Here is a 22,493-nt window from a genome sequence, read left to right as displayed (position 1 = left end):
AGACCATATTATTGCCCATGTGGGAAAGCAAAGATACTACCCAGGTTTCCCTGAGCATTGTTTCTGCTTCAGTTTTCTGTAGTTTTCGGCAGTGTTTTTTTAATGTTTATTTATTTGAGAGAGAGAGAGAACAAGAGGGGGAGGGGCAGAGAGAGAGGGAGAGAGAGAATCCCAAGCAGGCTCTGCATTGTCAGTATGGAGCACAGTGCAGGTCTCAATCCCATAACCTTGAGATCTCAACCTGAGCCAGTATCAAGAGTCAGATGCTTAACTGACTGAGCCACTCAGGCGCCCCAATTTTCTGTAGTTTCCAAGAACTCATTTATACCACAATTCAGTAATTAATTACAAGACTGTTGCAAGATTTCAGGTAATAGAGATATTGGTATATAGTTTAAAACTTCTGCATAGCACCAGGTGGACCTCAGCTCAACCCCTTAGGATGTGTTTTTAGAAGAAGCCACCAGTTTTGTTGGCTTCTTTCTTGTTGGGCTCCTGCTCTGACTTGGCATAGATAACTAGGAATAGATGTTAATTCCTTGAACAGTATTCCTTTTTCCCAGTTCTAACAGGTAAGCATGTCTAACTAGCTTCCTAATGAGCAGCAACACAAAGACCTCAAAATCAAACATACACCAGTTTGTGTCCATGTTTAAAAGTCAATGATTGCAAGAGTCAGGAGATATTTAATATTATTAAGTACTTCGCATGTATGCAGCGCTGTTCTGGGCACTGTAACAGCTGAACCCTCAGTGAGTTTGCACCCATAATATAATAATAATCTCATTTTATTTGAATATAGGGCAGAATTTGATTATATACTAATATAAACTATATGAAAAATAAGTGCTTGTAGGAGTTCAAAAGTAAGTTTGAGTCAAAGTGGGGGTTATAAACATTCCGGAAGAACTTGGGTGAGGTCTGAAGAACAAACAGGATTTAAACGAGGAGGAAGTGAAACACTTCACATATAAGGGAGCAGAAGATGGGTGGAAGAAGGGTAAGACCAAGAATGCCTCCAACAAAACTCATAATGTGGTAGAGAAGACAGCTCTATGAAGAGATCTTCTTAGGTAGTGAATGGAAAAAGGATGAAAATGGGAGAAGAAAGAGTTGAATGAATGAGTGTAAAGAGTCTGCTTTGGTTTTCCAAATACAAACATTCATGTTTCTATTTTAGAGGAAAATCTTTCAGGCTTTCACCATTCAGTATGCTGTTAGTTGTAGGTTTTTCAATATTACCATCATTGTGTTGGAGTAGTTTTTTTCTGTTCCTAGTTGGAATATTTTTATTATGCAAGAGTATTAAGCTTGTCAAATGCTTTTTGTGTCAAGCAAGATGATCATGTAGTATTTTTCCTTCATTCTGATAATGTATAGTACACTGATAGATTGTCGTATGTTGAGCCATCCTTGCCCCTGCTGCTTGTCTTTTTAAGTAATGTTTTATTGGAACAAAGCCAAAGTCATTTGTTTACATATTATTTATGGCTTCTTTTGTACTTATAAAATCAGAGGTAAGTAGGTGTGACAGAGACCAACCATATGATTTGCAAAGCCTAAAATATTTATTACTTCCCAACCTCTGCTTCTAGAATCGTCAGTATCCACAGTCTTTTCATATGTCTTTAGTAGATGCCAGTCTGGACTGATTAATATTGTGTAATTTGCTTTTCTTAATAAACTTCTTGATATACAATAAGTAGGGAGTTCTAATAAGGTTAATGAAAATTCGTTAAATAATGATTTTAAGAGAAATGTTAATTCAAATAATGAATGTGTTGATGTCTTTCTTAATTCAACTTCATGGCTTGTATTTTAAAATATCATACTCTGTATCCACAAACTTAGGGAGTTTTATGTTTTTTTTTTTCTATAGGTGTATGTGGAATTTGATGATCTTGAATGGGATAAACGAGAGTGGGTTAAAGTTTATGAAGATTTTTCAACTTTCTTGGTGGAATACCACTTAATCTGGGCCAGAAGGATCGACCCTAGCCAGACTCAGGGATCAAAGAGCAAACAAATTCAGTGGCCTGCATTGGTAAGATCTATTCCTGTTTCATTAAGCATTTTCAGTTGTTTGTTTTAAAAGAACAATTACTGAATATAATTTCAGATTTATCTTGGTGATTATAGATTATTGCTGAAGAAGCTCTGTAGTATCTGGCAGAAATATCCAAATACAGCTTTTATTTTGTTAAACAATTTTATATGTCTTTTTTGTTAGTACTCTTTTAGCATATTTAGTCTACCGATAGTTTATTCCATCCAATTAGGAGAAATCTATAAATTGCGTCAAAGGTTACTAACAAATAGTTGACTAGTTTGAGTGTCATGGGGAGCAGTTTTGCTGAATGACTGTGTATGTGGATGATAAGAGGATACTTTTATAAAGCATTCAGTAGCATGTAATTTTCCTTGGTTAAATTTAGTAAAAATTGAGTGAATTCTTTGTGGACGATAGCAGATATTTAATGTGAAATTATATGTTCATGTAATAGGTAAAATTCATATCAGGATGTGTTCTATTTAATAAATAATAGGTTTCACAATATTTTCAGCTAGAGTTTGAAGAGTTTTGTAAAAGAAGCATACTAAGGATACCTGGCTGGCTCAGTCAGAAGAGCAAGTGACTCTTGATCTCGGGGTCGTGAATTTGAGCCCCATGTTGGGTGTAGCGATTACTAAAAAATACATAAATAAACTTAAAAAACAACAACAAAAAAGAAAGATACTAACTAAATAAAGTAATTTTATTAAGAAAAAAAACCATATCATGTTTAACCATTTTGCTGTATATGTTCGAATGAAATAATGTTTTTACATTGATATTGAAGACATTTTTAAAGCCATTGAAATGTTATTCTAGGTATTTGGTATAACTACCATCAGGGCAGATCCTTTCATATATTTTTTGACATAAATTAAATATTTACAAGAATGGATTTTCTTGTTAATAATTGTAGTGCCTATACATTTTCTCTTTTAGTTAGACCTTATAAGTCTGAAGAGATAAGTGGTTAAAAAGAAAATGTAGGGAGAGAAAGAGAGAATGAAGTGAGTTGTATAATATTTTTAAGAGAAAATACTTACAATATCGAAAGATGAAAAATGATATCCATGAACTATAGTTTTCCATGAACTATAGTTTTGGCCAGATACTTTGAATACTCTAGCAAAGAAGATAATTTTATCTATGAAAGATTTTAAGAAATACTTTTTGCATGAGTATATTGAATTGTTAACATGAAGATTTTAAAGCCATGACTAACATGTTTATTATTTTATGAATTTTTTTAATGTTTACTTATTTTTGAGAGACAGAGGGAGACAGAGTGTGAGCAGGGGAGGGGCAGAGAGAGAGAGAGAGAGAGAGAGAGAGAGAGAGAGAGAGAGAGAGAAAGACACAGAATCTGAAGAGGCTCCAGGCTCTGAGCTGTCAGCACAGAGCCTGTCGCAGGGGTCAGACTCACAAGCCATGAGATCGTGACCTGAGCCGAAGTCGGACGCTTAACTGACTGAGCCACCCAGGCGCCCCTGTGTTTATTTTATAAACTTTAACTCAAAAATTGGTTAAGGGAAGCCTGGGTGGCTCAGTTGGTTAAGTGTCCAACTCTCGATTTCAGCTCAAGTCATGGTATCACGGTTCCTGAGATTGAGCCCTGGGCTCTATGCTGACAGTAGGGACCTGTGTGGAATTCTCTCTCTCCATCTCTCTTTGCCCTTTCCCTGCTTGCACTCTCTGTCTCTGTAAATAAATAAATAAACCTAAAAAAAAAATTGGTTAAAACTTGACATGTGAATTTTGTATGAAAAGTAGGAAGCAGTAAAAATAATACTAAAAAGTATGCTTCAGTATCGTAAAGAATAAGCAACTTTAGGGGCGCCTGGGTGGCGCAATCGGTTAAGCGTCCGACTTCAGCCAGGTCATGATCTCACGGTCCGTGAGTTTGAGCCCCGCGTCAGGCTCTGGGCTGATGGCTCAGAGCCTGGAGCCTGTTTCCGATTCTGTGTCTCCCTCTCTCTCTGCCCCTCCCCCGTTCATGCTCTGTCTCTCTCTGTCCCAAAAATAAATAAACGTTGAAAAAAAAAAAATAAACAACTTTAGAAAACCTTTGCCATGTCTTAGAGACAGTTATTAAAATCAAGGTGAATTCCTAATGTATATTCATAAATTACTGACTTTGGAGAAAATATATCTTAGGAAATATTGTTTAATGATAATTTTTGTCAGGGGCACCTGGCTGGCTTAGTCAGTTAAATGTCTCACTGTTGATTTCGGCTTAGGTCATGATCTTGTGGTTCATGAGATCAGGCCCCATATTGAGCTCCCTGCTTGGGATTCTCTGTCTGTCTCTCTCTGCCCCTCCCCTGTTCTCATGTGCGCATGCATTCTCTCTCTCTCTCTCTCTCTCTCTCTCTCTCTCTCTCTCTCTCTCTCTCTCTCTCAAAATAAACTTTAAAAAATAGTTTTTGTCACTATTTTAGAAATTTCTTTTGAAAACCTTTTATTTTCTATTTTTTTAGTGTTTATTTATTTTTGAGAGTTTGTGCACAAGTGGGGGAGGGGCAGAAAGAGCAGGACAGAGGATCGATCCAAAGTCGGTTCTGCTCTGACAGCAGCCAGTCCAATGCAGGGCTCGGACCCAGGAACCATGAGATTATGACCTGAGCTGAAGTCAGACACAGCCGCAGAGCCACTCAGGTGCCTCTTTTGAAAACCTTTTAACCTCACATAAGTAATTAATCATGAGGCCTCTTTTTAAAATTCAGTTCATTTTTTCTTATACAAAAAACCCTGCACATTATTTAAAAATTTGGATGGGGCGCCTGGGTGGCGCAGTCGGTTAAGCGTCCGACTTCAGCCAGGTCACGATCTCGCGGTCCGTGAGTTCGAGCCCCGCGTCAGGCTCTGGGCTGATGGCTCGGAGCCTGGAGCCTGTTTCCGATTCTGTGTCTCCCTCTCTCTCTGCCCCTCCCCCGTTCATGCTCTGTCTCTCTCTGTCCCAAAAATAAATAAAAAATGTTGAAAAAAAATTAAAAAAAAAATTTGGAAAATGCTAAATGGTATAAAATAGAAAATCATAATAATCATTCTGTTTTCATTACCAAATAATAGCCAGCTTACTTCTTTGACATATTTTCTTATAAAGTATTTCCCTGTTCTTTTTGCACCATAGAATTAATGAATTTTTTTAAATTGTGGTAAAATATGCTTAATGTAAAATTTTCCACCCTAATCATTTTTAAGTATAAAAGTTCAGTGGCATTGAATACATTCACCGTGTTGTATGTACAGTCATCCATCTATAGAACTTATTCCATCTTACAGAACTGAAACTCTGTACCCATTAAACAGCAACTCCCCATTCCTTCTTCTTCCCAGCTCCTGGCAACTATCATCTTCGTTTCAGTCTCTATGGTTTTGAGTACTCAAAGTACCTCAGTATAACCGGAATCATACAGTATTTGTCTTTTTGTGACTGACTTATTTCACTTAGCATGATGTTTGCACGGTTCATTTATGTTGTAGCCTTTTCAGAATTTCCTTCGTTTGTAAGGCTGAATAATATTTCATTGTATGTATGTACCACATTTTATTTATTCATTTGTCTGTTGAGGGACCCTTAGGTTGCTTCCATCTCTCAGCTATTGTGAATAATGGTGCTATGCATATGGGTGTACATACATCTCATTGAGACCATGCTTTCAATTCTTTTGGAATTGCTGAAGAAGTGGAATTGCTGGATCATATGGTAATTCTGTTTTTAAAATTTTTGAGGAACTGCCATACTGTTTTCCACAGCAGCTGTACTATTTTACATTCTTGGCAATACTTGCTGGTTTTAATTTTTGGTAATAGCCATCCTAATGGGTGGTACCTTCTTGGGGTTTTGATTTACATTTATCTAATGATTAATGATACTGAGCATCTTTTCTTGTGCTTATATGGTATTTGTTTATCTTCCTCGGAGAAATATCTATGTAAGTTTTGCCCATTTTTGAATCAGGTTGGTTTTATGTTTAGTTTTAGGAATTCTCTGTATGTTCTGAATATTAATCCCTTGTCAGATGGGATCTGCAAACAGTTTCTTCCATTTTGTGGATTGGCCTTTTACTCTGTAGACATTGTCTTTTGATGCACAGTTTTTCTTAAATAGTCATAAGGTCCAGTCAGTTTGTCTTTTTTTTTTTTTTTTGGTCACCTCTGTCTTGGTGTCATATCTAAGAAATCCTTTCCAAATCCAACATTGTGAAGCTTTTGTTGTATGTTTTCTTCTAGGAGTTTCACTATTTTAGGTTTTACATGTAGTCCTTTGATCCATTCGGAACTAATTTTTACTTATGGTTTTAGGTGAGTGTTCAACTTCTTTCATTTGTTTGTTGATATCCAGTTTTCCTATTATTATTTATTGAAAAGACTTTCCCTTTTCCTTCGAATAGTCTTGGCACCTTGTGCAAAAATTATTTGATCATATATGCAAGAGTTTATTTCTGGGCTCTCTGTTGTAGTACCATCAGTCTGTATATCTGTCTTTATGTCAGTACTGTACTGTTTTGATTACTGTATAGCTTTGTAGTAAGTTTTGAAATCAGGAATTATGAGTATTCCACCTTTGTTGTTTTTTTTTCAAGACTATTTTGGCTACTTGGTTTTCCTTGAGATTCCGTATGAGTTTCAGGATGGATGCTTCTTCAGCCAGAAACTTTGGAATTTTGATATAGATTGCGCTGAACTTATAGATTACTTTGGGTATTATTGACATCGTAACAGCAATAAGCCTTTCAATCCATGACCACAAGATGTGTTTTCTCTGTGTTTTCTTTAAATTCTTTTAGCAGTGTTTTATAGTTTTTACTGTACGAGTCTTTGACTTACGTGGTCAATTCCTAAGTAATTTACTCTTTTTGTGATGCTGTCATAAGTGGAGTCAATTTGATAATTTTGTTTTCACATAGTTCATTATTAGAGTATGGAAACAATTCTTTTTTATGTGCCGATTTTAAATCCTTCTACTTAGCGAGCATCATACTCAATTGTGAAAGACTGCAAGCTTTTCCTCTAAGATGGGGAATAAGACCAGGATGACGCTTTTCTGTTCAACATAGCATTGGAAATTCTAGCCAGAGCAGGTAGACAAGAAAAAGAACAAAAAGGCATCTAACTTGGAAAGGAAAAGTAAAGTTATTTGTTTGCAGATGATGTTATCTTATATACAGAAAATCCTAAATAGTAAAGATGGTATGCGCCCTCCCGCATATTAAAACTAATAAACAGCAGGATATAAAATCTCTGCTTTCTAATCATAGTTTTAGCTAAGTATGTATTAAAATTGTAGATCCTGCTTTTTTTACTTGATATTTGATTCTATACATTTCTGTCACAGGTAGTAGTTGTAACAGTTTTTAATGGCTGCATAATATTTCATTCTAAAATGATCCATTTCCCTAATGTTTGGTATTGTTCCTAATCTTTTTGTGATTATAAGTAACTGATAAATATTATTGTGATAAATATGTAAATCTTTGTTTGCTTCTCTGATTATTTTAAAAATTTAGATTCATAGCAGTAGAATTACTGGTCAGAGGGTATGAACTTGAAAAAAAGATACAGAAATCTCCTGATACTCTTCACAGATTGTTTAAAAGTTGCACTTACTGCCATAGTCCCCAGTGTATGAGGGTTTCGTCTCACCCCAATCCTGACCCCCCCAACTCACCCCTGCATCCACAAACACTGATTACTTGCTTCAGACCATCTTGTTTTAAAAACCCAAACATTTAAAAAAGGATTTTTACAACTTGAGTGCAGAATTGAATATTGTAATTTTTATATCTACTAATTTCATATTTTAAAATACTATTTTATTATTTTAATTTGCATTTCTTTAATGGATGAATACTTTTTCATATTTATTAGCAACTTGTATTTTTGTGATTGTGTTTTTTCAAATATTATCAGGATTTTGTGTCTTTCTAATATTTGTTCTAAGCTTTCTTTATATTATTAGAGATACTATAACCCTTTTTGTATTTGTTTCATGCTTTGCTCGGCTAATTTTAGCAAGTCTTTTTGAATTGTATGTTTATATTTAAAGAAAGTCTATAATGAGATATCTTCCTTAATTTAGATAGTCAGGATGTGTTTTCCTTCTTTTCTTCCTGTTTTCTTTCTTTATTTCAGGAGGTTGTCAAAATTTATAGAATAAGTCATTGAAATGAGAGTGCTTGGTATACTTTAGACAATCATTTTAAGTTTCATAGCCTTCTGCAAACACTCCTTTATGTTTTAGTACATGTAACAGATTATTGTTTCTCTACTGTTCACTCAAATGAGGCTTATTTAAGGATATCTATAAGCAGCAGTTATGAATTCAGAGTTTTTAAATTCATTTGGTAGAATAAAATGCTATATCTACAAATTTGAGAAATTTGAGGGATACATATGAGATAGCAGTGGAACTAAACAGCCAGAATTGTCTTTAATTCTCTACAGATTTAATGTTTCTGATTCTGTGTACATGATACTTGATTTCATGTTCTTTTGTACTGAAACATATGTTTGTATTATCTTCTTTGTAGTTGTTTCACCCCTCGTGTGGTACCTGTTAAATATTATATATTGGTTATATTATCTTGCCTACTTACTCTAAGAAATCAGTAGAAACTAGCAATGTACCTGCTGGTTCTTGAAGTCATGACATGACACACAAAAAAAACCCTGTTGTCTTATTAGCCTTTTCTAAAGTTTATTTTACATTTTTAAAAATTAAAAAAAAGTAAAAATTTAAAAATTAAAATCAACAAAATATGGGATAGTATGATACCAATTCTCTGGAATTGTCTCTGCATCTTTCCTCTCAGTGTATCAATAGCAAAACATGTATTGGAGTACCCACCGCCTATAAACCTGCTGAAGTGGTGTCTTTTTTTGTTTTGTTTTGGCTTGATCCTCTATGATCAGGGTACCACCTGAGGCTATTCTGATGATGAAAGCCAAAATATCTTACATTTTTATGTAAGTTACTTAATACATTGTTAAATTTCATTTTTAAAAATAAAGTAAGATATTCATGAAATCACATTTATCTGCACCAGGGAAAGAAAGTGTTGGCATTCATAATTGAAATCAGCGAATAACCTACCTAACTGGATTAGGGCCCTGGCTCCATCTCCTTTAGGAAAACCTTCTGTGGGGAGTGGGGCTTCGACCCTAACCCAGCTGGGCTGTAACACTGCTGCATTTTCTAAGGGGCAGAGTTTTCTACTACTTTTCTTCTGGCTCAGCCTTCCAGATCACCCCAACCAGAATTAATCTCATCATCCTGTGTTCCTGTAGAACTTTGTTTGTACCTCTGTTTTAACAGCTAGCACTTCTGCTTTGTATTATACCTATTTGTTTGCATGTCTGTCTTTCCCTACTAGATTGTAAGTTCTTTGAGGACAGGAATCATGTCTTAGTCATCTGTGAATCATTCCTAGACATCTAGCACAGTGCCTTATCCATCTTAGTAAGTGCTCATTTTAAAGTGATGAACTTATTCTACCCCAGCTAGTGAAAAAGAATTTTACTGGGACTTATAGCAAGTTTTCTGGCTATTACTTTATACTCAGATAAAAATTGACAGGAAAGCATAATCAGCCAGTTGTGGCAAAAATATGCAGCTAACCAATTTTAAACATGGCAAGTAGTCAAAGACAAATAATAAAAATGTTTATAATAGATACCCTCATTCTAATCAAATACAAGTATGAGATTTTAAATTGTTATGGAGGAGAGGAGGTGATGTAAAATTACCCAAAATAGGTTATTTTCAAGATGTAGAGGGAAAGAACTTATATTATTTGCTTGGTGAAAGTACTTTTCAGTTGTTTTCTGTTCTGAAAGAAACCCTCTCAACGTAGAACAGAATTAACTGCTCTTTGGGACAAAATACCATTATATCTGGCTGTTACATTGCCAAACTTGGTTTTTAGATTAGGACCTCAACCAAAGTTTACTGAAATGTGAAGCTATGCCATACTCCAACTATGAATTGAACTTTGAAATAAATTAATTTAAAGAATATTTGCATATTGATAATTGAGTTTCCAGATTTAGAATGAGTAGTTTTACAGTTCTTTGTGCTTTGGTAAATGATGAAATGGTAATAAAGACCTTATACCTTCACGATTATTATTTCTCTGCAAGGTAAAGCACTTTATGAGATCAAATTAAGTGTAGTTAAGTATCACATTTTTTAAATGATAAAAGCTAATGCTGAGAAAGACTGCAGTGAATGAGCACGCTTACCTTTTCTTGTGGGTCACAAATGACATTATTTTGGGGAAAAGTATATTGTAAGAACCATAAGGAAGTTCATACTCTTTGATTCATTAATTCTACTCTTAGGAAATTATTCTAACAAAAAAAATTTTTTTAAGTAAAAATTATAGATGTGCTTGGGTGGCTCAGTCAGTTAAGTATCCAACTCTTGATTTTGGCTCAGGTCGTCATGATCTTCCAGTTCGTGAGATCAAGCTCCAGGTTGGGCTCTGCACTGACAGCATAGGACCTGCTAGGGATTTTCTCTCTCCCTCTGTCTACCTCTGCCCCTTCCCTGCTTGTGCGTGTACACACACGTACTCTCTTTCTCTCTCTCTCTCTCAAAAAGAAATAAACTTAAAAAGTAAAAATTAGGGGCGTCTGGGTGGCGCAGTCGGTTAAGCATCCGACTTCAGCCAGGTCATGATCTCGCGGTCCGTGAGTTTGAACCCCGCGTCAGGCTCTGGGCTGATGGCTCAGAGCCTGGAGCCTGTTTCCGATTCTGTGTCTCCCTCTCTCTCTGCCCCTCCCCCGTTCATGCTCTGTCTCTCTCTGTCCCAAAAAAAAAAACAAAAACAAAAAAACGTTGGAAAAAAGTAAAAATTATATTCAATTCAGTTAATGTTTACCACTTTATGTGAGGCAGATAGTGTGCTAGGCCTGCACATACAAAACTGAAAGCCAGAATGTTACATGCAGAAAGATGTTCATTGTAGTCCTATGAAAAAAGGAGACAACTTCAGTGCCCAAAAATTAGTGAATATTTTGAAATTAATCAAATATTATGCAGCTTTTAAAAATTAGAATTATGAATACTTCAGAGAAGTGTGGACAAATAACATTCAAGTAAAAAACATCTTGATTATAGCAGTGTCAAAATCACTTATAAAATAATATAAAGTATTTAAAATAATTGTTTGAAAGAGTGGGATTATTTCTGACCTAATTTGTCTTTTCAATAGAAATAGCTATTATTTCCCAAGAAATTGGAAATTTCATATAATGACTTTATCATATATGTTTTATTGTGGAAATGATTTTCTTCAAATGAAGTCTTTCAGTAGATTTGTTTTAGTCTTCTGTTAATATACTTTGACATTTGCTTTTTAAAAATTTTTTTTTTCAACGTTTATTTATTTTTGGGACAGAGAGAGACAGAGCATGAACGGGGGAGGGGCAGAGAGAGGGAGACACAGAATCGGAAACAGGCTCCAGGCTCTGAGCCATCAGCCCAGAGCCTGACGCGGGGCTCGAACTCACGGACCGCGAGATCGTGACCTGGCTGAAGTCGGACGCTCAACCGACTGCGCCACCCAGGTGCCCCAACATTTGCTTTTTAAATTTTGTTAATATAGGAGTGCCTGGGTGGCTCAGTCAGTTGAGCGTCTGACTTCGGCTCAGGTCATGATCTTGCGGTCTGTGAATTTGAGCCCCGCGTTGGGCTCTGTGCTGACAGCTCAGAGCCTGGAGCCTGCTTTGGATTCTGTGTCTCCCTCTCTCTCTCTGCCCCTCCCGAACTCATGCTCGCTCGCTCTCTCTCTCTCTCTCTCTCTGTCAAAAATAAACATTAAAAAAATAAATTTTGTTAATATAGCATTTTTAATATTTTTCCTTTATTAGTACAAAGAATTAAAACTTTCTAATAAAAATAACAGTTCAAACAATGACAAAATATAATGAAGCTTATTTAAGGTTTGTTTTTAACTCTGTCTGAATTACTGCTTACTCATAGATTTACATGGCTTGATGTAACTTTCGAGATCTTCTAGTCATAGATTTAGAAAATGTAGTTGCTGAAAAAGAGAACCTTAGCAGTCATCTTAGGAAGGCAGTGTAATATGCTAAGAATGCAAGTCTTCATGTTGCATTTCCTCGTTCAAATTCCTACTGTGCCATTTGTGGTTAATAACAGGATGAATTTGGGCTCCTGGGTGGCTGAGTCAGTTAAGCGTACAACCCTTGATATCAGCTCAGGTCATGATCTCACGATTTGTGGGTTTGAGCTCCATGTCGGGCTCTGCTAATGGTGTGGAGCCTGCTTGGGATTCTCTCTCTCTGTCTCTCTCTCTCTGTCTCTCTCTCTCTCTGTCTCTCTCTCTCTCTCTCTGTCTCTCTTTCTCTGCCTTCCCCTGCTCATGTTCACTCTCTCAAAATAAATAAGTAAACATATATATATATATATATATATATATATATATAATATATATACACACACACACATATATACATACACATACGTATATACACACACACATATTTGTATATATCAGGATGATCTTGAGTTATTTATTCTGTCTTCACTGTATTCATAATAGTAGCACCTACTATATAACGTTGTTGTGAAGGTTAAGCAACAAAATATATAAATAAAAGCCTTAGTATAGCACTACAGTGAGTTTTGTCAACTGTACAGCTTTAGGGGAATCCCCAGAAAACCACCTTCTCTTACACCAATTGTAAGTTTGAGGGTTTCCCTGTCCCACTCTCAGGGTTGATAGTTCACTAGAAGGACTCCTAGAACTCAATGAAAACTGTGATACTAGTGCCTACAGTTTATTGCAGAGAAAGGATGAAGATTAAAACCCACCAGTAGAAGAGATGCATAGGCCACAGGGAATAGGAGGGGTTCACAACGGGGGGGGGTTATGAAGTCACAGAGAGTATTATGTCCTTCCAGCCACAATGTGCAACAATATTCTGACTTTTGCCAACCAGAGAAGCCCACCCATGCTTTTGCTGTTCACAGTTTTTAATGGAGCTTAGTTTATATACTGTCTGCATACCTGAGCTTTGGTCTCTATTTTTTCCTGGACATCGATCGGATTGATATCTATAGTTACAACTTCCTCTGGAAGTGGAGCTGATGATACTGAAATGCCCAGAGGGCCTATCAGAAATCACATTGTTAGACTGTTTAGTAGGCAAACCAAGACTCTTACCAAGCGGGACATTCCAGGTGGCTACAGATCACCTCTCAGTAGCTGACATCTAGGCCAGATCTCTCTTTGGGAAGGGATGCTTCTTCACCGTACAGGCTAGTCTTTGGCCTGTGCTCTCTTACGGCAAAACAATCATATTTGTCTGGATATCTATACTTATAAATATACTTATAAATAGCATTTATGTGATGGTCATAGCACTAGCAACATTATGAATATGCTCAACATTTGGAGGAGCTAGTGTGGAGTAGGGATAGATAGAAATAAATAGTTGATCTGACTTATAAAGCCATTTCATACATTTTCATATTCTTGTACTAACTTACCCATTTACTTCTGTGATTTACTGCTGTTTGTAACTTACGATAAATTTATAACTTGATAAACTTATTTAGCATAGAAATTAGCTGATGGCCAGCTAGATGTAGTTTTTCCTCAGGCCATTCTTTTTCTATCAGCATTGTATCCTGAGAAGGCTTTTACTCAATCTCCTGATACATACGATTATCATCAGTATTATTTTTAGTTTCATTAGAGAATGATTTTCAGTTTCATTACAGAATAAATTGCAGAGAAATTTGTCTCCTCAACAAAATTGACTCTTGCCCATACCATTGTCTTAGTTACAGTTGGCCCTTATTCCATTATTTCTGGGTCCCAAGTCAGATTGGAACAAAGCCAGTTCACTCTGTCTCAGTTCACAAGCTTGTACTAAGACTGGTTTTGACTGTGTGTTGTATATAGTAGGGCCCACCTCTCTCATACGGGAGGATTCAAGTAGTGTTCAGAATAATTCCTGCCCCTGTTAGGTTATACCGAAGGGTATGCCTTATTTTGGTCGGTCATGGGGGCAAGGGCAGTCATAGTACATTTATGTATATTACAAGTACCCCAGAAGAACTTCCATAGGTTTGGAGGTCCATAAGATCCTCTTAGGTGTGCCCTTTGAGCCTTAGCAGCTAAGATGGAGGGCCATTGTCCCATGGCTACTTTAGCCCGCATCTATATTAAATCATTCCAGGGGCCCTTTTAGGTCAGAGTACACAGTTCTTTCCCAATGTTCATTCCTAGCCTTATTTGCTGAGTCTGCCTGAGTCATTTCACTACAACCGCATTATCTTCATAGACTGATTCTCCTCCCTTGCTTTCGTCTTAGAAGAGAACTCCTTCTAATCTGCTTATTCTAGTTAGTAGGTCTTTATCTTCTGAGTGCCACTCCTCATTAAAAGCAAATTTATCTTGTCCTACAATGCCTAGATCAGTAGCAATACCTTCTAAAGTCCTTTTCTGTTTTGTGTGCCTGTGTTGTTTAATTTACCATGCATTTCATTACCAATGGAGTAGTTAGGATACATTTTTTTTTTTACTCTAAAATGTTGAGTCCCCCATACTAGGATTAGATGAGTGGTAATCACACCTAGATGTAAATTAGAGTGTGCCATAAAGCCTCCCATAGGCCTTCTTTCTTCCTTGTCTCAGGATGGAGGTGTTTCCCAGGGGGTTTCAGACCCACCATGTGATGCTTATTGCTTTAATCTCATGAGAAACCCATTGTTTGTTTGTTTGTTTTTTATTTTTTGTATTCCGTGTAATAGCTTTCCACCGACAAAAACGATATGTGTTTGTGCATAGTATACTGTAGCATGTTGGATATGCCACTGCTATGTTTTCTCTGTTATAAACAGAGAACTTCTTTAGCATTTAATCAAGTTATTTTGTGGTCAGTTTGTCAGACATTGTATACCACATAATCCAATAGCCCAATAGGACCAGTATCCAGAGATTCTATTCCAAATGGTATCCTTTATAATTGATGTAGCCTGAAAAGTAAGAGCCAAATGATACTGGCACTTAAGAGTCCTGTTCACAGAGCTATTGTACAAAAAATTTGTCTAACTTCTTTTCTATACTGTTTGAAATTAACTTGTGTGGTTTAGAGCATTCTCATTGGTTCACACTTAACCAACTGCCCTTAAAATGGCTTTATATGCCATCTGTTTTATAGTACTGAGTAGGAGAAACCTTCCCCAGACATAATAAATAATTTTTGTAATACTTTCAGGTAAAGGAGATGCAACCACTTTACGTAAAGTCTGTTCAGACACTCCAGTTTTCATCTAAACTTTTACCTTAATCCTATCAACCTTTATATTTCTGTATCCCCTTAATCTAACTGTAGCCTCCATTAGATTTATATCCTTAGTGCTTGGGGCTCCCATAGCAAGAAGTCCCAGAATCATCTTTTTTTGGTCTTATTTTACTTACTTAATGTGCCTCTGATCTTTGGATCCCAGCTGGGGCTTAGCCAGGGGTCTCAGGCATTCTTATCTCTAATCTTGATTAGATTGTAGACACATCAGCTCAGGAAATTTGAAGTTAAGTTTCGTATAGTCATCTTCCCCCTTTCTGGTTTTTAAGATTTTTCCAAACTTAGAGTGAATAAAGTAGATCTGTTTAGCTCTTGTTAATGTTGGGGAGACTATCAGGACCTCCTCTCCTAAACTCTGAGAGTGCTGCAATAAGATCTTTGTTTTGACAGTCCTCAGTGTCTGCTTCAGTCATCTCATTTCTTTAAAATGATTTAAAGATTTTCACTCAGCCAGGATGAGTCTCTTGACTCTTCTCTTTCCCTGTTCTCCTACAAATCTTTATTATCTGTTATTTCAGCATAACTTTTCTCTGCAGAAATGGATCTGTGGCTAGTGGTTATAGCTGGATCTGGCCAAAACCCAGGCTTGGCTCAGCATCAGGATCTTCCCCAACACTCTCCCTTACTTTCTCTTTAGCTATTAAATATAGCAATAATTAAGAGATTGTATAGTTAGCTCATTTTTAAAATTTTGCATTTTTTTTAATGTATCTAGTGAGCTAACTCCTTAGGAGTTAGATCCACCATCTCTAAATTCCGTTGGTAAATTTCACCTCTGGTAACTGATCACAGTAGAGTTGTAGTTTCATACCATGGATTGGCCCTGTGGCCACCCAGAAATAAAAGGTTTGTCATTTCCTACCTTCTCATTCTTTTTCTTCCCAAACCACACAGTTCAGCAGGTTAGCATCTGTCTTGCTGATACCAACTGCAGTGAATTTAGCAATCTGTACAATTTGAGAAAACCACCTCCACAAGACTGCCCTCACTTCTGACACCATTGCAAGTTCAAGGGTTTCCCAAAACTACCTTCAGGTTTGATAATTTGCTAGAAAAACTCACAGAGCTGACTGAAAATTGCTATGCTCACACCCACAGTTTGTTACAGACAAGGAATACAAATTTAAATCTGTCAAGAGAAGAGTCCTAGGGTACAAAGTCCAGTAGGAGTTCAAACATAAAGCTCCGGGTTCATCTCCTATTGAGTCATCGACAGTATTCCCTTTTTTTAGCCACAGTGTGTGGCACCATGCAGAATAATGCCAACCAGGAAGGCTCAAATCAAGCCTTTTGTGTTCATTGTTTTTATTGGGGCTTGATCACATACTGTCCACATGACTGACCTTTAGTCTTCAGCCCCTCCCGGGTCAGTCTAATACCTTTAGTTATCACTTCTCTGGAGGTCACAGCTGATACTGTGTATCCCAGAGCTCCCATCACATATCAGATTGTTAGACTGTCCAGTGGCCAAAGCCTCTAGACAGATAGACATGCCTATTAAGCAAGACATTCCAGATGCATAGAGGTCCCCTCCCAGTAGCCCAGGGTAGAGGCCAGACTCCTCTTTCGATCAGGTTAATTCTTTACCATACATGCATATATCATATGTAAAACACTTTATAAAAGTCTCTTGTTATGGTGTTATCATTAGTCAGTTTAATGTCCTCTATTTCCCAGCAAGAAAAAAAAGTGGGGGGGGGGGGGTTAGAGTAATTATTAGTTGATTTGTTTACATTTATTTTCAATTTAACTAGCACAATGGAAATGGAACCCCAAACTCCTATCTCCAAGATAATGCTTTTTTTGTGTGTGTAGTAGAACATACATCCTGCTAATTATTGAATCTTACTGAGGAAAATCATGGGAAGAGCATTTATATTTTTCAAAAATTAGGCTAATTTTGGGAAAACTCTCAGAAAGAAAACAACCTAATACTCGTACTTTATTTCTGATCATGTAATTTAAAGTTTTGCAGATATAACCAAGACTAAACTGAAAGAAAACTTTGGTCAGGAAGTCCAGAGAGTAAGGAGAGAGACAGACATGGGTAGAAAATGAACCAATCAGTGATACAATCAAAGTTTATAAAAAAATGGGAGAAGTGGGAAAGCTCTCTAGCTTGGCAAGGGAGCTAAGGAAAAGCTACACAGAGGAGAGTAATCCTTGATGTGACTTTATATGCTGAATTGATTATTTTCTGACTAGAAAAGGGTAGAAGCCGTTTTATGGGGAAACAGGTCCTGATTGAAAAATTCCAGGGATTTATGCCAATTTGGAACATAGATTATGATGGAATGGCAGAAGATGAAGTAAAGAAGAATGAGCAGAGACTAGATCATAAATGGTCTTGCGTTACAATGAAGATTTTGGACATTTCCTGCTGTACAGAATGTACAGTCACCGAATCACAACATGTAGGTTAAACAGTCACTTTTGTATTTTAGATAATTATAGCAAGAGAGTGAAGTGATGGGAAAGAGACTAGGACTTTGTCATTTATCCCTTTGTTTAAAAAATCTAAGTGAGACTTGGATAAATGTACCTGGTGGAATATATGTTTATCTTCATTCCTCCAAAATTTCACAAAAATAACAACAAAAAATAGAAGAGGACAAAGAGAACAGGAGACGACAGTAACAAGGTATTAATAACGTTTTAGAATATACAGTGGATGAGAAGCAGTGACCCACTTAGCAAGATTCAGGAGAACTGAAACATAAATGTCAGCAGAGAATGCTATCAGATCACAGAAAGTTTCAAAAATTGGAGCACCATATGCTTTGCACAGTAGAAGTAATGGATGGGGCTGAAAATGGAGGGATTAATTGAAAGGTGGTAAGAACAGAAGTAGCCTCTCTCAGGACCTTCCCCACACTCCCATCCAGGCAGCCAACCCTTCTCACTGTATGGGAAATGGGGGTGGGAGGGTACATTATCAAGAATCTGAGCACTAGAGGTTTTGGCTTCAAGGACATTTGCGTCAGTATTTCTGGTGTGACATGAGAGGACTACATTAAAATCCTTTTACTAAGTGGTGCATCTTTTCCTTCAGCCCTTTTTCCTACATTCTGCATTTTGAACATTGTTAGCCCCTAGGGAAATGAATAGAGGATTGACTTCTTAGGGAAAGTGAAGGTCCCCAGAGAAAAAAAACGACAAATACTATTAAGGATCCTCCAAGAGAATGGTCATATTTCCACCCATTCAGTCTATGGTGAGACACACCAGAAATCCCACTAAAATTGCAGCAAACCTGCAGTGATTCTCACTAACCCAAGGTCACTCACAAAGCCTTTTCTGTACGTTTTTAGTGCCTCATGCTTAAATGGATAGTCAAAGCTCACCTTGACCAAGGCTCACATCATAGTTTTAAAATAGTATATAAATAATAGATATTAACCTAATGAGATTTATAGTTAACTTTTTGCCTGAATGCGGGCAACAATTGTGCACTTAAATGTATTCAGTACAGGCACAGGACCTGATACTGTTATTGAGTAACAATGAATGAATGAATGAATGAATGAATGGCACTTTAGTGTGGTTATGAATTGAAAGGATTTTCTTGTTTTAAATGTTAAACATGTTCTTTCAAACTAGTAATGTTAATATATCAGTATTTCTAAAATCACATGAAAAAATAAGTGAACTGTAGTATTCCAAGTATCCTTAAATTTTTTTCCAGAATTGAGTACCTTTGACAGACCTAAAATTTTTTTTAAGTTTATTTATTTTGAGAGAGACACAGAGTGAGTGGGGGAGGAGCAGAATGCGAGGGAGACAGAGAAAATCCGAAGCAAGCTCCTTGCTGCCAGCGCAAAGCCCTATGCAAGGGCTCGAACTCCTGAAACTTTGAGATCAGGACCTGAGCTGAAACCAAGAGTCAGACGCTTAACCGACTGAGCCACCCAGTCACCCCAGATCTAAGTTTTTTCTAATCCACAATTTGGATTTTGCTTTCCATGTTTGTTGAGTGGGATCAAATTGAGGAGCAGGATATGTTTACTGAGTCATAAATATAAGACATGCCATAAATGAAATTAGGAAGGAGCCAGCAAAGCAATTATATATCAAACCCCAGAGGCATTTCTTCTTTTATCTGTTAATTTGTTGCTCCTAACTTCAGTATGCCAAGTTCTAGGTATACAAGTACCAAGTAATAATGTTTCTTTCTTGAGACATTTAAAAAACTTATTTAATATTAAAATCAGAAAGGTTACATAAAAAGAAAAAATAATTATAATTTTAAGGCAGTAGCTACTGTTAATGTTTGAAACAGTTTAACATTTAAAATCATCAAAAGCAATTTAAAAGTATTTAAAAGAAATGATTTTTTTATACAGATGTGGATTTTTTCCATTTTAAAATCTTATTTTTATGGAGACTTAAATTGGGGGGAAGTTACATATTACTGAATTTGCACAGTTTTTTTCTTTCTGCTTTTTTCCTCCTTTTCTAACCCTAATCCATGATCTGTCTTACATTTTTTTCTGTGTTTTATTTATTTTTAATTGTTTTTAATGTTTATTTATTTACTTTGAGGGGGGAGGGCAGAGAGAGAGGGAGACAAAGAATCCCAAGCAAGATCTACACCCTCATGCAGTGCCAGATGTGGGGCTTAAACTCACAAACTGAGATCATGACCTGAGCTGAGATAGTCAGATGCTTAACCAGTTGAGCCACCCAGGCACCCCTTTGTGTTTCAGATTGTTGTCACATTTTATTGTTTAAACCAAAAATGGCAGTTAGTTGCAATTAACTAGAATTTATTTTTCAGAATGGTTAATTTTTCTCAGTAAGGGTATTCATGATGCGGTAGGGCTTTTTGTTCTTGCCATTTTCTTAAGCCACAGTGAATTATTCTTCTCAGGATATAATTTGTGAAAAATATCTATACACTGAAATTATTTTGGAATCATTTACTTGATTATTTGACCTTTCCATTTCTTATACCTATTAATTATTTCTTATATCTGTTAATCTTTTTTGTTATACTTGTTATACTTGCTATGGATTTTCATTTTGCTATTATAATTTGAAGCAGCCAAAGGCAGCTAGCCATGTAAAATAAAGATGGGAGAGTGTTGATTCCATTTTCTTCCTGTCTTTCAGAAATGTAGTTGTCATGTCTACCATTTGTTCTAATTTGAAAAAAAAAATTAGCTTTTAATTTTAATTTATAAATGGTTACAAATAACTTAAAATGCAGTAACATCATATATGTGTTGCATGATAATTTCATTCATTACATATTCTTTGCCATTTACTGTGTGCTAAGTAAGGATTATGTGAGTACTGTGATCCTTGGTTTGGACATGGTTATTTAACTGCACTTGTGAAAAGTTCTATGAAAATTAAATACAGATTGGGTCACCTGGTTGGCTTGGTCGGTGGAGCATGCAATTCTTGATCTTGGGGTTATGAGTTCAAGCCCCACAACTGGGCATAAATCTTACCTGAAAATAGATAGGTAAACATCTCTTCTGTTACTGTTTTTGAAGTATTTATATTTACCTTCTGAAAACATTATTTGTATTGTTTTTATTATTTCATTACATATACTAGTACCAATAATATAACATTATTCAATTTTTGAAGTCTTAATTTCCAGTTATTTTTTTTCAGTGTTTTGTATCTTTTATTTGAGGTAGATACTTTTATTATCCTTGTTTTGCAGATGAGTAAACTGAGACATGTAGTTATGTAACTTACTGAGGACAGAAGCAACTATGTATTAGAAAGTGGGGGAAGGGAGAGAGAATCCCAAGCAGGTTCAGCACTGTCAGCGCAGAGCCTGACACAGGGCTCAAACTCAAGAACCGTGAGATCGTGACCTGAGCTGAAACCAAGAGTTGGACACTTAACCAACTAAGTCACCCAGGCGCCACTGGAAAGTTTAAATAATTGTGAGTTACATAAGGTTAAAAGTGATAATTTTCTCTTATTCTCATCTATGTGTTTCTCATAGATATCTGCCGTTAACCAGTTGTTACGTGTTCTTTTAGATTTTCCTACCCCACTTTTCTTCCTCTTTTTTTGGTAAACATGTAAATTTTTTCAAAAAATCTTTTAAAACTAAATGGAAAACTTATTATTCATGTACTACTTTATGAATTAAATGTGATTTTGAATATCTTAAGGTGATAAAGTTGAAGTGGATGTATGAAGCATGAAAGAACCTGTCAAACCATTGTAATATCTTCTAAACTGGGTAAATTCAAAGGTGATTGTGCTAATCTTGGGCTCAACTACAGATTTCTAGGAATGTAATTATTAGCAAGGTTTTTTCTGTTCTTCAGGGAAGGTTTAGAGGTAAAACATATCAAAGCAATTCACTTTCAGAGTGAAAAAGGAAGCTCTCACCTTTTCTGGTGAAGAAATAATTACAGATTTGGAAATATTTTTATCATTGGAAATGGTTCTGTCTCCCACTTTTTAGTGAGTAAAGCCAGTAAATCTCTGGTATTCTGACATATGTTGTGTTTGCAGACAAATGTTGTCTTCTGTTTTGTAATCTGTGAAGTGTAGTGGTAAGGAATATGTATGTAGTGGTGGTATGTGTGGGTTTGGATAAAATCTTCTGCAGCCCTTTTGTTATGATATAGCACTGCTATGCACTATAATATAGATTGTGTAAATCTGATACTATTATAATTTTAAATGTGAGATAAATGGTTTTTAAGCTTAGTTTTTTTTTTCTTATTGAAGTGCAAGGAGTCCTCATTTAAATATAGTGTATTTAAAGAACATATGAGTAATTTTGGAGTACCAGATGAGTTTTATTTTAGAAAATAGTGATGCATGTAGCCTATTTCTGCTAAATTATGGTTTTATTGGGCTTTAAATGAGCTAGTCTTGAAACTTCATCATCGTGTGGTCCAAATAAAGCTGGGTCTGCTTGCCTCTTAATGTGGTACCCATATCATTATTTAAATATGAGCATATACTATCTTTTTTAAAGAAGTTACTGGAGAAGATAGGACAGAATGTGGGACAAAACTACCAGGTCTTTGCATATCTTTGTCTCCAACTGAGAGCTACTCTCACACAGCTGTTCCTCAAAAAAATCGTTTTTGCCTTTTCTTACACCTTTGAT

At 36.1% G+C, this 22,493-nt stretch overlaps 1 protein-coding gene across 5 annotated transcripts in view; it reads left to right on the top strand.

The window, feature by feature from the left end:
• The window catches only part of JMJD1C (jumonji domain containing 1C), a 265,588-nt gene that overhangs the window by 64,231 nt on the left and 178,864 nt on the right, over positions 1 to 22,493 (top strand). For all 5 annotated transcript variants that reach the window (XM_045040031.1, XM_045040030.1, XM_045040029.1 and 2 more), the window contains one exon: positions 1,880 to 2,044. In XM_045040031.1, the coding sequence (XP_044895966.1) occupies positions 1,880 to 2,044 (165 nt within the window). The remainder of the gene's footprint in view (positions 1 to 1,879; positions 2,045 to 22,493) is intronic.

The sequence above is a fragment of the Felis catus genome, chromosome D2 (assembly GCF_018350175.1).
Source record: "Felis catus isolate Fca126 chromosome D2, F.catus_Fca126_mat1.0, whole genome shotgun sequence".
Lineage (NCBI taxonomy): Eukaryota > Metazoa > Chordata > Mammalia > Carnivora > Felidae > Felis > Felis catus.
The sequence above is the reverse complement of the archived record's forward strand: the minus strand, read 5'-3'. Positions and strand labels throughout refer to the sequence as shown.